At 49.2% G+C, this 15,349-nt stretch overlaps 1 protein-coding gene and 1 long non-coding RNA gene across 6 annotated transcripts in view; one reads left to right on the top strand and one right to left on the bottom strand.

The window, feature by feature from the left end:
* The window catches only part of RHBDL2 (rhomboid like 2), a 52,680-nt gene that overhangs the window by 15,897 nt on the left and 21,434 nt on the right, over window positions 1–15,349 (top strand). For all 4 annotated transcript variants that reach the window (XM_089337439.1, XM_089337438.1, XM_002715202.6 and 1 more), the window contains 3 exons: window positions 5,260–5,512; window positions 8,657–8,805; window positions 13,362–13,474. In XM_089337439.1, the coding sequence (XP_089193565.1) occupies window positions 5,267–5,512; window positions 8,657–8,805; window positions 13,362–13,474 (508 nt within the window). In that variant the 5' untranslated portion in view covers window positions 5,260–5,266. The remainder of the gene's footprint in view (window positions 1–5,259; window positions 5,513–8,656; window positions 8,806–13,361; window positions 13,475–15,349) is intronic.
* LOC138850675 (uncharacterized) overlaps window positions 1–15,349 on the bottom strand; it is a 60,318-nt gene that overhangs the window by 2,855 nt on the left and 42,114 nt on the right. Inside the window, exon 4 of one of the 2 annotated variants that reach the window (XR_016237397.1) lies at window positions 1,236–2,365. The exons of the other annotated variant lie outside the window; for it this stretch is intronic. This is a non-coding gene — a long non-coding RNA (uncharacterized LOC138850675). The remainder of the gene's footprint in view (window positions 1–1,235; window positions 2,366–15,349) is intronic. 2 annotated transcript variants of the gene reach the window in all.

Consider the following 15,349-nt stretch of genomic DNA (forward strand, 5'->3'; position numbering starts at 1 on the left):
CCGGATTCTGTCCCGGTAGCCCCTCTTCCAGGCCAGCTCTCTGCTATGGCCAGGGAGTGCAGTGGAGGATGGCCCAGGTGCTTGGGCCCTGCACCCCATGGGAGACCAGGAAAAGCACCTGGATCCTGGCTCCTGCCATCGGATCAGCGCGGTGCGCCGGCTGCAGCGGCGGCCATTGGAGGGTGAACCAACGGCAAAGGAAGACCTTTCTCTCTCTGTCTCTCTCTCTCACTGTCCACTCTGCCTGTCAAAAAAAAAAAAAAAAAAAAAAAAGATTTATTTGAAAGATGGAGTTACAGAGAAGAGGAGAGACAGAGAGTTACAGAGAGAGAGAGAGAGATCTTCCATCTGCAGATTCACCCCCCACAAAAAGGCCTCAACGGCCAGGACTGTGCCAGGCTGAAGCCAGGAGGCTGGAACTCCATCTTGGTTTCCCTGTGGGTGGCAGGGGCCCAAGGACTTGGGCCATCACCTGCTATTTTCCCAGCACATTAGCAGGGAGCTGGATCAGAAGTGGAGCAGCTGAGACTTGACCTGGGCTCATATGGCATGCTGGTGTTGCAGACAGTAGCCAAACCCACTGTGCCACAACACTGGCCCCTGGTAGGAAAGTTTTCTGTATTTCCTCTTAGAAATACTTTCCAGACATGGAGGGAAGGATTTTGGTTCTTGCAGTATAGTGGGAACATCTTCGGTTTTTTATTTATTTTAAAGATTTATTTTATTTATTTGAAAGGCTGAGTTACAGAGAGGGAGAGACAGAGATCTTCCATCTGCTGTTCACTCCCCAGATGGCCACAACAGCCAGAATTGGATCAGGCTGAAGCCTGAAGCCAAGAGCTTCTTCCAGGTCTCCCATGTGGGTGCAGGAGCCCAAGGACTTGGGCCATCTTCTGCTGCTTTCTCAGGCATATTAGCAGAGTGCTGGATCAGAAGTGGAACAGTTGGGACTCAAACCAATGCCTATGTGGGATGCTAGCATTGCAGGCTGCGTCTTAACCTGATATACCATAACGCAGGGCTCCATCTCCAGTTTTAACCAGAAGGTTAGAAGCTAACAATCCACCCCACGTCTTGCATTCCAGTAGGATGAGAACATTGATGACAGGGCCACCCAGTTTTGGTCTGCACATGTGTGGCATTTCAACAGTATGCAGCTGCAACTCTCTGCAGATAAGAGGTAGGAGGTGTGGTATAACAACAAGCCAACATGGAAGAAAGTTCAAGAAACTCACGTGATCTTTGCTTACTGGGTGAGGAAGCACAGTTGGTACAGTGCAGTAAAAATCCACTCTGTTAGCGACCCTAGGACCCAGAGTGATCACGTAAATCACTGGAGAGCATGGATGAGTCTCTGGCAGACTCTTGTGTGTTAGAACTGCTGCCCCTTGTTTTGTTTTGAGATGCTGCTGTATTCAGTTGAGTCTCCCGAAGTTCTGGTAATCCAAAGAGTGTGTCTAAGGCCTCGTGTCCCACCTTTGGCCTAGAGAACCTGTAGAGTTCGTTTTCAGGCCCCACCCTCACAAGGACAAGATTAATGACCTTAGATTAGGCTTGCCTTCTGAGGCCCTCTGGAAGGGAACCTTGACCCAGGAGCGGAAGTGCTGGTGAGCAGATGTCAGTTCGAAGAATTAGAATTGTCAGAAAATGCAGCACCTCCACTGATGGCTTTCCGGGTTCTTTATCATTTCTCCAAAATGGTTCTGCACTGAACGTCCTTGCAATATAGCGTGCACGCTTGCTCCAGTGCATCTGTGGTGTAGATTTCTGGAAGGGTTCTCTTGAAAGGCCTGTCCTCTTTCTAGTTCATAGCTGCTTCCCCATTGCCTTCCAACAGGCCACATCAGTTTTTACTGCCTGCTCACAGCCCCCTAACATGAGGAATGCCATCAGCATTTCTCACCATTGCCAGTTGGATTGGTCGTATTGCCAAGGTGGTTGGCTGCACTTGGCGGTTCAGGTGTGGGGTGGAAGATCAACAGGAGTGGGAGAGCTGGGACGGTCACAGAGTGGAAGGAACACCTCTGAGCGCCACAGCAGCAGGTGTTGCAGATAAGGTGACTCGGACAGTGGCCCTTGTCCTCAGGGAGCCGGGCAGTCCCACAGGTATGGACGCTGGGCGTGCTTGCGGTTGACCGAGAAGAGAGGTAGAAGGAAAACGCTGCACATTGCTGCCAACGTTTGTCTGTTGCCAGCGCCCAGGGTAGCTGGAGCCCCACGTCAGATCCCTGTGCTGCGCATGCCAAGGGAGCGAGCACTCGGGACGTGAGTCTTGGCCGCACCTCGTTTCAGCGTGGGAACTACAGCTCACAAACCGACCTAAACTGGGCTTGCACTTGTAAAATGCTTGGAAACTTTTTGAAATCTGGAGAAAAGAGAAAATTGGGTGAGAAATACAATCCTCATTTTTCTAGTTCCTTTTATAAATATACAGTGTGTTGTTAGGGATGTGAAAGTTTACTTCCTTATAAAATGATTGTGGGTGGCATTTAAATTTACGATAGGATTTGTTCAGACTGTGTTAATCATCCCTAATAGAGTTTATTTATATTTATTTATTGGAAAGGCAGAGTCACAAAGAGGCAGAAGCAGAGAGAGAGAGAGAGAGAGAGAGAGAGAGAGAGAGGTTTTCCATCCACTGGTTCACTCCCCAAGTGACTCCAATGGCTGGAGCTGGTCCAATCTGAGGCCAGGAGCCTGGAGTTTCTTCTGGGTCTCCAATGCTGGTGCAGGGTCCCAAGGACTTGGGCCATCTTCTCCTGATTTCCTTAGCCATAGCAGAGAGCGGGATTGGAAGTGGAGCAGCCAGGACTCGAACAGACACTCATGTGGGATGCCGGCACTGCAGATGATGGTTTTACCCACTACGCCACAGTGCCAGACCATAGTTTATTTATTTATTTATTAATTTATTTTTGACAGGCAGAGTGGACAGTGAGAGAGAGAGAGACAGAGAGAAATGTCTTCCTTTGCCGTTGGTTCACCCCCCAATGGCCGCTGTAGCCAGTGCGCTGCGGCCAGCGCACTGCGCTGATCCGAAGGCAGGAGCCAGGTGCTTTTCCTGGTCTCCCATGGGGTGCAGGGCCCAAGCACTTGGGCCATCCTCCACTGCACTTCCAGGCCACAGCAGAGAGCTGGCCTGGAAGAGGGGCAACCGGGACAGAATCTGGTGTCCTGACTGGGACTAGAACCTGGGGTGCCGGCACCACAGGTGGAGGATTAGCCTAGTGAGCTGCAGTGCCGGCCCATAGTTTATTTTTAAAATATTTTAATATTGGTGGTGAAAAGCTGATGCTCTCAAATACACACTGTAATTTTGTCAATTATAGGAAGTGGCAAAAACAAGAAATAATCATCAATATTCAAGGGAAATGAATAAAATGGGTGCATCTGCAGACCAAGTGACTGACCCTGAGGGGTGAGTGTGTAGGAGGGCGAAAGATGCAGTGAAGGGGAGAGAACTTTATTTTCAGAAAAGTTACTGCAGAGAAGAAAAGTTAAAGAGAATTCTCTTCTTCCCCAAGTTTATTGGATGTGATCTGTTGTGATGTGGAACCTTGCCTATTGAGGTGAATTTAAAAATAAATTGGATTGGCATGGAAAGCCAAGACACTCTGGCAAAAAAAACAAAAACAAAACAAAACAAACAAAAAAACCACCTAAATGAAAGATCTCCGCGAGTGAGATCCCAGTGGAAAGAACAGGTCATCAAAGAAGGAGGTACCTTTCTCTGAAGGGAGGAGAGAACTTCCACTTTGACTACGACCTTGTCTAAATATGATGAGAGTCAGTGAACTCAAAAGGCTTCCATAGCCTTGGCAACTCATGACAAGAGCCTAGGGAGATTACTGATGCCATAAACAGGAGTGTCAATTTGTTAAGTCAACAACAGGAGTCACTGTGCACTTACTCCTCATGTAGGATCTTTGTCCTTAATATGCTGTACATTGTGATTTAATGCTATAACTAGTACTCAAACAGTATTTTTCACTTTGTGTTTCTATGTGGGTGCAAACTGTTGAAATCTGTACTTAATATATGCTAAACTGATTTTCTGTATATAAAGAGAATTGCAAATGAATCTTGATGTGAATGGAAGGGGAGAGGGAGAGGGAAAGGGGAGGGTTGCGGGTGGGAGGGAAGTTATGGGGGGGGGAAGCCATTGTAATCCATAAGCTGTACTTTGGAAATTTATATTCATTAAATAAAAGTTAAAAAAAAATAAATTGGATTTGATCTGACTCCCAGTAACTTCTGTGTGAAAATAGGCTGCAGGCTCAGCTCCATCCCACCTATCTATCTAGCCGTCCTTCCACACTCCTGCCACTCATCCATTGGCAATGGCAACTAATAATTATGGGGCATTTGCCACCTGCCAGATACCATGTCGAGTGCTTTACATGTATTGTCTCAAATGATCTTCCCAGGAAGGCCATGATGCCAGTGCTGCCATTTTCCCCACTGTAAAATAGAATCTGAGGGCTTCCCAGTAAGTTAAATATAAACTTACCTTATGACCCAGCAGTTCCCCTCGTATGTCTGTACCCCAAAGAATTGAAAACAGGTATTAAATCAAAAACTTCTATAAGGATGTTCACAACAGCTGAATTCACAACAGCCCAAAGCTGAAAACAACCCAAATGTTCGTCAGCAGATGAGCAGATAAATAAAAGGTGACAGATTCACAAATGCAATTTTTAAAAGATTTATTTATTTATCTGAAACAGAGTTATAGAGGGAGGGGGTGGAGTGAGAGAGACACTCCTCAAATGGCTGCAATGACCAGGGCTGGGCCAGGCAAAAGCCAGAAACCTGGAACTCCATCTGGGTCTCCCACATGGATGGCAGAAGGCCAAGCACTTGGGGCCATCTTCCACTGCCTTCCTAGCTGCCTTAGCAGAGAGCTGGATTAGAAATGGAGCAGCTGGGGCTCGAACTGGCTGTCATATGGGATGCTGGTATTGCAGGCAGCTGCTTCACTCACTGTGCCACAGTGCTGGCCCGAGAAGATATAATTTGAAGTGACTTCCCTAAGTTTCCTTATAACTGTTACATGGGGGAATCACGTTCTATCCCAGTCATCTGGCTCAAGGCTCATGCTTTTTAAAATGATTAATAAAGTAAAAACTTTGGGTCCATTTAGGAGTCTATGCCATTTTGACTTTGGAAACCAGTGGTTGTGCCAAAGCCCAGCAGAGCCACGGCCTGAATGAAGACCATCTGGTCACCTGTTCTCCCTGCCTTTCGTGTCCCTTTTAGGTGGACAATGGCTGTTGCTCACGACTTGGAGATGGAGAGTGTGAACCTGAGTATGGACAGAGAAGGGAAAGAAGAGCTGGAGGAAGAGGAGCGGATGAGAGAGGATGGGGGAGATGCAGCTCCCCCCAAGGCTAGGAAGGTCCACAGGATTGTCTCAAAGTGGATGCTTCCTGAGAAGGTCCGGAGAACCTACTTGGAGAGGGCCAACTGCCTCCCGCCCCCTCTGTTCATCATCTCCATCAGCTTGGCGGAGGTAAATGTGGCGGTGGGTAGGGGTCCTGGTCCTCCTGGGGAGCTGCAAATAGACTGGGAGTGGGAAGGGAGGGGGCTGAGCAGGGACAGGACAGCACACGTGGAACCTTTGCCCGCCCCTCTCTGGAGCCTCCTCTTTTCCTATGCTCCTGGTCACTGCTGGCCAGGGGTTATGGTCCATTTGTCAGACAAATCCCCTTCCCAGCAGTGACTGCAACTCTACTGGCTCCCTTCATTTTAGCTGGTGGGGTCTTTGGAAATCAGATAATCTTGGGGTTGCAAATTGGCTTTTCCTTATGAGCCAAGTAAGATCAGTTAGCAAGGGCAGTTTGGGCCATATGTTTAGAAAAGTTATAAGTTGCCTTTGAATTTTCGTAGGAAAAAAATTCGACTTTCTAATGGTGGATTTCTGGGCAGCATGTGGTGTGTTTTCAGACTCTGGTCTAGTCTTCCCTTGTTTTCCAGAAAAGACTGCAGGGCCTAGAGAGTGGAATGACTTCCCCCAGGTTGCACCTTGGCGACTGGGCAGCCTCAGAACACTTAGCTTTATCTCCCGTGTTGTACAGTCTCATAAAGGCATCTGCAGAGCCTGGCTGCCTGAGGGGAGGAAACTCAGGGACAGTAGGAAGTCCATCTTGTCATCCTCTTGGTCCCCATTTATGCGTCAGCTTCCTTATCAGGGACTGTGCTAATCAGGGTTCTCCAGAAAAACAGAATCAGTAGGTGTGCACATGTCATATGTGTGTGCATGTGTGTAGACAGAGGAAGGGAGACTGAGATTTATATTAAGGAATTCACACAAATAATTGTGGAGGCTTGGCAAGTCCAAAGGTTGCAGGGCAGGCGAGCAGACTGCAGATCCAGGGAGGATTTGCAGCTCAAGGCCGAAGGCAGATGCTTCCAGAATTCTCTCTTCCTAATGAAGGGCACACTTTGTGTATTAAGACCTTCAAATAATTGGATGAGAGCCACCCAATCTGCTTTACTCAAAGTCTACTGATTTAAATGTTAATCTCACCTACAGAAAGACCCTTACAGAAACATCTAGAACAATGTTTGAACAGACATCTGGCTGCCCTAGTACCCGAGCCTCACTGAGCAGTAAATTAACCGTGGCAGGGAGCAAGCCTCTTAGGGCTCCAGCAGAGACAGGCCTGTGTGGAAGCGTTCTTGGCAGCTCTCCTCAGGCTGTCGGGGTCTGTCTTCTGTAGAGGGGTTTTCTGGTGAGATGGCCTGCAGCTGGGAAGTCACCAGGATCCAGGGCACAGGCAGAAGCTTCAGATGGGTGTCTGCATTCTGCATTCCTTCTGCTCCTCCCCTCCGAGCCCAGGGATCAGCTGTGGTGCCGTGCTCGGGTCAGCTGTGAGTGCATGTGGTGGGGGTGCTGAGCGGCGGGCAGGGGCTTGGAGAAGAATGGGACAAGGTCACATGGGACGGAGCACAACTGCTTAGACAATGCGTACTATTCAGAAGGCACTTTTCCGAGAAGGGTCATGGAGCAGGTGCTGAGACATCTGCCTCGCACAGAAATATCAATTGAAAAAAAGGTTAAAGATACATTTTTAATTTCGGAACAACTTCAGTTGTATACACAAGTTGCAAAGGGCATACAGAGGGCTCCTGCACATCACTCTTCCGTTTCTCCCACTGGTAATATCTTCCATTTTCTACCACACATTTAGCAAAACTCAGACCCTGGCCTTGGTCTGTTGCTACCAACTGAACTCGAGACTTCGTTGGATTTGACCAGGTTTTTCTATGAGTGTCCTCTTCCCAGTCCTCTGCTGCCCTCCGGTCCTGGGTCTCCCACTGCACCGAGTTGTTCTGCGTTCCCAGGCTCCTCTGACCTGGATGCTAGCACTGCAGGTGGCTTTATCTGCTCCACTGTAGCGCCTGCCCTGCCAGACTGCATCTTAATCACTGCACCCAATGCCCGCCCCCGGTGCTTTATCATTGGTAGGACACACAGCCTGTAAAAGGTCCCCCAGTCTGGGTTGGTCTGGTGTTTTGCACATGAGTAGCGTAGATTGTGGGTGTGGGGAAAGAATACCACAGGGGGACATGATCTCATCAGGTTGCATGGTGGAGCAGAAGACATCCATAGGCCATCACCACGACACTGACGCTCATTGCTTGGTTAAGGCACCGTTTGCCAGGTTTCTCCAGTGTAACGTTAGGATTTCCCCTTTTCCTGCTGAAGGCACTGCTGACTCATATTAAGTAGTAAGTGGAAGATCAACTGGTAGGGTGGGGAGATGGGCAGTAGGGATTTAAATGAGGGGAAGGGTTGGTAGAGATCAGGGTGTCCACGAGCGCTGCCCCTAACCCTGGCAGGGCCTGACCAGAGTGGAGAGTGGTGGAGACTTTTTTTTTTTGAGAGATAGACTTACAGACAGAGGGAGAGACAGAGAGAAAGTTCTTCCATCTGCTGGTTCACTCCCCAGATGGCCACAACGGCCAGAGCTGAGACGATCCGAAGCCAGGAGCCAGGAGCTTCTTCAGGGTCTCCCGCATGGGTGCAGGGGCCCAAGCACTTGGGCCATCTTCTAATGCTTTCCCAGGCCATAGCACAGAGCTGGATCGGAAAAGGAGCAGCCAGGACACGAACTGGCACCCACGTGGGATGCTGGTGCTGCAGGCAGAGGCTTAGTCCATTCTGCCACAGTGCTAGCCCCTGGTAGAGACATTTTTTTAAAAATCTATTTATTTGACTGATAGAGTTAGACAGTGAGAGAGAGAGAGAGACAGAGAGAAAGGTCTTCCTTCCGTTGGTTCACCCCACAAATGGCCACTGTGGCCAGAGCTACACCGATCCAAAACCAGGAGCCAGGTGCTTCCTCCTGGTCTCCCATGCGGGTGCAGGGGCCCAAGCACCTGAGCCATCTTCTGCTGCCCTCCCAGGCCACAGCAGAGAACTGGACTGGAAGAGGGGCAACCGGGACTAGAACCCGGCACCCATATGGGATGCTGTGCCACAGGCAGAGGATTAATCAAGTGAGCCATGGCACTGGCCCTGGTGGAGACATTTAATTGCTGTCATCTTCCGAGCCTGTGCCATGGGGTGGCCCACTTGAGAGCTCATCTTTGGAAACACACCTACCGCACCTGGCTGTGGCTAACATTCCTGCCTGCTCCTCCCTGTCAGTTGGCAGTGTTTATTTACTATGCCGTGTGGAAGCCTCAGAAGCAGTGGATCACCCTGGACACAGGCATCCTGGAGAGTCCCTTCATCTACAGGCCCGAGAAGAGGCAGGAAGCCTGGAGGTTTATCTCATACATGCTGGTGCATGCTGGGTAAGGACTGGCAGTGTAGTTTCTGGGGTCAGAAGCGATGATAAAGTGATTGTAACCCCTAATGTGTGTTTGGTGCACTATTATTATTTTAAAATTTTATGTATTTATTTTTATGTAAGAGAGAGACAGAGCTCTCTCATTCGTTGGTTTATTCCTCAAGTGTCCACAACATCTGGGGCTGGGCCAGGTCAAAGCCAGGAGCCTGCAACTCCATCTGGTTTTCCCATGTGGGTGGCAGAGAACCATGCAGAGCCGTCACTGGCTTGCCTCCCAGGGTGAACATCGGCAGTGGGCTGCAGTCAGGAGCCAGCCCAAGGCACCAAACCCAGGCACTCTGATAGGGAATTCGGGTGTCCAGGCTGCATCTTTTTTTTAAATTATTATTTTTTAAAAAAGATTATTTATTTGAACGGCAGAGTTACAGAGAGGCAGAGAGTGAGAGAAGTCTTCCATCCGCTTGTTCACTCCGAAGATGGCCACAACGGCTGGAGCTGCGCCAATCTCCAGCCAGGAGCCAGGAGGTTCTTCTGGGTCTCCCACTTGGGTGCAGGGGCCCAAGCACCTGGGCCATCTTCTACTGTTTCCCCAGGCCACAGCAGAGAGCTGGATCAGAAGTGGAGCAGCCATGACTGGCACCCATACGGATGCTAGCACTGCAGGTGGCTTTATCTGCTCCACTGTAGCGCCTGCCCTGCCAGACTGCATCTTAATCACTGCACCCAATGCCCGCCCCCGGTGCTTTATCATTGGTAGGACACTTTCACATCCATTATCTTGTTTGATTTTCACAAGTTCCCTAGAAGGCAAGTATTAACTCCTACTGTTCTTTGTCTGAGGCTTAGATGATGCAGTTACTTGCTCCAAGTCACACAGCTAAGTTGCAGGGCTACAACTTCACTCATTAGTGCTAACTCTTAAGGCCAGAGTACTTTATGTTTCATTATAACTGCCTGAAGTCAGTTCTGAAATAGCAATATTAGTGAGTAGAGACCAAGTCATTACCAAACCAACAGTATGGCCCACCAGTTGTTGGATGTTGTTAAATGATCCCTTTAGGTCAGGAAGAGGTAGAGCTGAATCACCGGTTCCCTCCGGCACTACTTCACACTTGCAGAAAGTGAACTTGTGACTGGTGTGCTGAGTGTGTAATGCTGGCATCCAGCCGAGATAATGCAGGCAACAGGAGGTCCAGTGCCTGTCTTGTTATAGTCTTACATGCTGATGGCTTTCAGTGATCCCGCTCAGCGTCCTGAGCCCATCCAGCTACGAGCGCCTTGGTGCTGGCCCCGCCTCTTGGCTGGACTCCCGTGATGTCAGATGAGGCCAACCTTGTCCATGCAACCTGTCCAGCCCAAGGCTTGAACAGGTAGATGACTCTTTTGGCTGAGGACGAAGTAGGTATGGGATACAGGACTCAGAGGCTTGGTAAGCCAGAGATGAAACCAGCAATTGCTTCTGTACACACTGGTTTCTCACTTAACAAGTAAATCCTGAACAAATGTGGGTCCTGCATGCAAGGGCTTTAAAATTATAAAGGGGAGCAGTCAGCTAAATATTAGTCTGAGGCAGTACAGTGTAACAGCATACAATAGTTAGTTAACCTTTTTTATGCCTCAGGTTCTTCCTCTATAAAATGGGGTAATAGCACCTCCCTCATAAGGGTGCTACAATTAAATGACACAATCGCTCTCATTTTCCCAGTACCTGACACATAGTAAGGCACTCAGAATTCACAGGGCTGTGTTGCACATTTCACATATGGGGTGGCACAGGGTAGAATGCTTCTGAATCCATGTAACATAATAATAATATTAATAATAATAATAAAAATAACAGGGGCTTAACCAAATAGAGCCTGTTTTATTTCCTGTTTGAGAACAGAGGTAGCCAGTTAGTTCATCAGCTGAATAAAGCCAGGGCTCTAGGTCCTATCTTGACACCTCTGTCCCCCTTAGCCTTTCTCACGTGGTTGCAAGTTGACTGCTGTTACCACTGCGTTCAAAGCCAAAAGAAAGGGAAGGAGTGACACAGGTGGTGATGCATCATCCCTTTTGTCAAGAGAGAATCTCCCTTAAACATCTAACGTGCTCTTCCTTGTAATCTCACTGGCCAGAACTATGTGACACAGCTGCCTGTGGCCAGGTCAGTGTGAGCTCCTGCAGCCTCCCTGGAGGAGGCAGACTTGGGATAAGAGAAACAGGTGTTGGGCTAGCTGCAGTAAAATAGCAAAAGACAGGGAGAAAGATCAGAAGAGGGATGGCTTTGTGGATGACACAGATTCAATGGATGAATAAAATTTGAATGAAAACAACAATAGAACAAAACTAGTATTTCTGGGGCCAGCATTATGGCTCAGCTGGTTAAGCTGTCACCTGCAGCATCCCAAACCAGAACACCGGTTCGAGTCGTGGCTGCTCCACTTCTAATCCAGCTCCCTGCGAATGAGCCTGGGAAAGTTGTGGAAGATGGCCAAGTGCTTGGGCTCCTGCCGACCCACATAGGAAAGTTCCTGGCCCCAGCCCTGCCTGGTGCAGCCACTTAGGGGAGTGAACCAGTGAATGGAAGTTCTTTCTCTCTCTCTCTCTGCCTGCCACCTCTTTCTGTCATTCTGCCTTTCAAATAAATAAATTACTAAATCTTCAGAGGACCTCAGTATTTCTGCTCCAGGCACATGGCAGGATTGTGTCTCTGTGCCACTTCTAGTCCTACCTCAAGCAGCAGAGACAAAGGCGGGGGTGGGGGTGTGGATTCTGTGAGGTTTTTCACTGTTCACCTCGTCCTCAAGGAGTTCTCAGAGGGCGGTGTGGCTTTCCTTGACCTTCTTCTTCAACTTCCGGGGCAGACATTTCTAATCCCCTTCATGTGTGATGTCTCTGGAAACCTGGTGCCCCTCTCCTTGCCAGACCACTGTGTGCCGCATGACGTGTTCCCTCTCCCACATCTTTGCAGACGGCCTGGCGGTGATGGCCAAGGCTGGGCACGCATGTGGCCCTGAGGGTGACTGATGCCCAGAGAACCTCTCACTGGCTGAGATTTGTTAAGTAAATGTGCGAAAAATGCAAATACTGAAGCTAATACAAAAGCTGCTAGGCCGGCACCGCGGCTCACTAGGCTAATCCTCCGCCTAGCGGTGCTGGCACACCGGGTTCTAGTCCCGGTCGGGGCGCCGGATTCTGTCCCGGTTGCCCCTCTTCCAGGCCAGCCCTCTGCTGTGGCCCGGGAGTGCAGTGGAGGATGGCACAGGTGCTTGGGCCCTGCACCCGCATGGGAGACCAGGAGAAGCACCTGGCTCCTACCATCGAATCAGCGCGGTGCGCCGGCCGCAGCGCGCCGGCCGCGGCGGCCATTGGAGGGTGAACCAACGGCAAAAGGAAGACCTTTCTCTCTGTCTCTCTCTCTCACTGTCCACTCTGCCTGTCAAAAAAAAAAAAAAAAAAAAAAAAAAAAAAAAAGCTGCTGTTCTTTGGAAGATGCGGCCCTTGTGTTGCTTTTCAACATTTTGATTTAATCTGAAATCTCCTTTAAAGAAAATAAAAAGCATTGTGGGATTTTAAAAATTTTGTTCAGAGACTCTCCAGAGATGTTTGTGGGGTTTGACAAGCAAGCTGATATGAATTTCATTTAAAATAAATACATTTAAAAATTTATTTATTTTTATTTTATTTGAAAAGCAGGAAGAGAGAGAGAGAGAGAGAAAGAGAAAAGCTTCTGTCCACTTGTTCTTTCCTAAAATCCCTGCAATAGCCAGGGTTGGGCAAGGATGAAGCCAGGAATCCAGAACTCCATCTGGGTCTCCCATGTGGGTGGCAGGGACCCAAGTACTTGGGCCATCCTCTGCTGCTTTCTCAGGTGCATTGGCAGGGAGCTGGATCGGAAGTGGAGCAGCTGGGGTTTGAATGGGATGCTGGCATCACAACGCTGGCCCCAGATGGAGCCTTCGTAATCAGTGTCTAAACCACCAGGCCAAAAATTCCTCCCTAACCCTAGATTTTTTTAAATATAAAAATTGTAATAAAAAGCACCCATGTTGAAATATGTTATGCACCAAATTATAGTATATGAAAGGTACGTTAGCTCATGTTCTTAAGTAACTTTTTATGTAGAATTGGGAAGGAAGTTTCCCTTGACATCGCTGTTTTATTAAATATCCTGAGGATGCCACACAGGCTGTTTGAAAACCTATTGAAATTTAAACTATTGTGGTGTGGCAGGTGCAGCTGCTGCTGGTGTTGCTGGAATCCCATTTGAGTGCTGGTTCATGTTCCAGCTGCTCCTCTTCTGGTCCAGCTCTCTGCTAATGCACCTGAGAAAGCAGCAGAAGATGGACCCAGGGCTTGGGCCCCTCACCCACATGGGAGTCCTAGGAGAAGCTCCTGGCTCCTGGCTCCTGGCTTGAGCCTGGCCCCAGCCCCAGCCAATGCAGCCACTTGGGAGTGAACCAGCAGATGGAAGACCTCTCTGTCTCTCCCTCTCTCTCTGTAACTCTGCCTCTCAAATAAATAAGGGCGTACGCGCTGGGTTCGGCACAGCATTCATGACAGTGTTTGTCTCCGCAGCGTTCAGCACATCATGGGCAACCTTTTCATGCAGCTCGTGTTGGGCATTCCCCTGGAAATGGTGCACAAGGGCCTCCGAGTGGGGCTGGTGTACCTGGCCGGCGTGATTGCAGGTCAGTTCCCCAGGTCAGGGGATGGAGGAGGGAGGGCAGTGCAATCGGTGCCTCTGGGCTTTGGGAGTAAAAGCAGAGGGGATAGTCTGCCTTTGAGTAGGAATTGGTTGTGCTGCAGGCTGAGCATCAGCGAGCATTTAGTTAGCGATCAGATGTCAGAGGTCATGTCAGTCCCCGAAGTCAAGTCGCTATGCCTGGCCCCAGGTCTTTCACTCTCAGCCTGGGTTTGGTACCCTGGCAACTGCAAGTTCCAGGTGCAGGGTGCATACCTAAAACCAGAGCACAGAGGCCCTTAGGTGTCAGACTACTGATTGTGGCAAGCAACCTGAGCAGATTTGTGTTTCCGAAAGACAACTTTCAGACAGAGTGGAGACCAACTGAAGGGGTGGGGGAGTGGGACTAGGCCCCAGGGCAGTGGTCACCAAAACCGGGTGTGCCCAAAATGACCCATTATGGTGTGGGATGAATATACTAGAATGCTTATCTGTTTAATTATTGGAAACATCGTTAACAGTTAAACTTTTAAAGGTTTGCTTCTTTTTATGTATTTGAAAGGCAGACAGACAAAGAGAGATCCACCATCTACTGGTTCACTCCCCAAATGCCAGCAACAGCTGGAGCTGGGCCAGCCAGAGCCCGGAGGCTGGAACTCAGTCTTGGCCTCCTGTGTGGGTGGCAGGGACCCAAGTACTGGTGCTGTCGGCTGCTGCCTCCCGGAGTGCGCATTAGCAGGAAGCTGGAGCTGGAGGGGAGCCAGTCCAGTAAGGGGTGTGGTGTCCCAAGCAGCGTCTTAATCCATGTGTCAACTGCCCACCTCTTACAAAGTCAAGCCTTTAGTTTGTAGATAAGTGTATTTACGGCACTTATGAGAAATAATACCTAGAGATCTCATGGGCCCATTAGCTGCCCCCCCCGCCCCCCGCCATGGTATCGTCTTGCAGAACTTTAGTACAGAATCACAACCAGGACATCCACATTCGTCCGGTCGGCTACGACGCAGTCCCCACACTCCCAGGGTTCCTCCTGCTGACTTTTATAGCTGTATTCTTTCCCTCTCACTCCCCCATTTTCCTTTGTCCTTGGCAACTACTTATCTGCTCCCTATAACTTTGGCATTTCAAAAATGTTACACACAAGGACTGAGCCAGTGTGTAGTCTTGGGAGTGGCTTCACTCAGCGTGGTGCTCCGGGTGTCCGCCGTGGTTGTTGCCTGTATCAGTGGTTCATTCCTTTTCTGTGCTGCGTGCCGTTCCATGGTTGGGTGTGCCACTGCTTATTTAAACAGGTGCCCATTGAAGGACACCTGGGTTCTTGCCAGGTTTTTAGGTTTTTATGAATAACATTGCCATAAACATTTGTGTACTTTTTTATGAACCTAAGTTCAGGGTTTTTTAAAATTAAGTGTTTATGTCTCTTGGGTAAATACCCAAGAGCACAGTTCTAGTTCACATGATAGAGATACATTTCATTTTTAAAGAAAACTCCAGGGGCTGGCATTATGGCACAGTGGGTTCAGCTGCTGTCCATGATGCTGGCATCTCACATAGGAGTGCTGGTTTGAGCCCTGGCTGCTCCACTTCCCAAATCCAGCTGCCTGATAATACTCTTGGGAAAACAGCAGCAGATGTCCCAAGTCCTTGGGTCCCTGACACCCATGTGGGAGGCCTGATGGAGTTCCTGGCTCCTGGCTTTGGCCTGACTTAGCCCAGGCTGTTGTGATCATTTGGGGAGTGAACCAGTGGTTGGAAGATCTCTCTCTGTCTGTCACTCTGCCGGTGAAGTAGATAAATAAGTCTTAAAAAAAAAAAAAAGAAACCAGAGGCCAGCGCTGAGGCTCACTTGGCTAATCCTCCGCCTTGCGGCGCCAGCACACCA

The sequence above is a fragment of the Oryctolagus cuniculus genome, chromosome 7 (genome assembly GCF_051225735.1).
Source record: "Oryctolagus cuniculus isolate XC-2025 breed Fujian yellow rabbit chromosome 7, ASM5122573v1, whole genome shotgun sequence".
Classification (NCBI taxonomy): Eukaryota; Metazoa; Chordata; class Mammalia; order Lagomorpha; family Leporidae; genus Oryctolagus; species Oryctolagus cuniculus.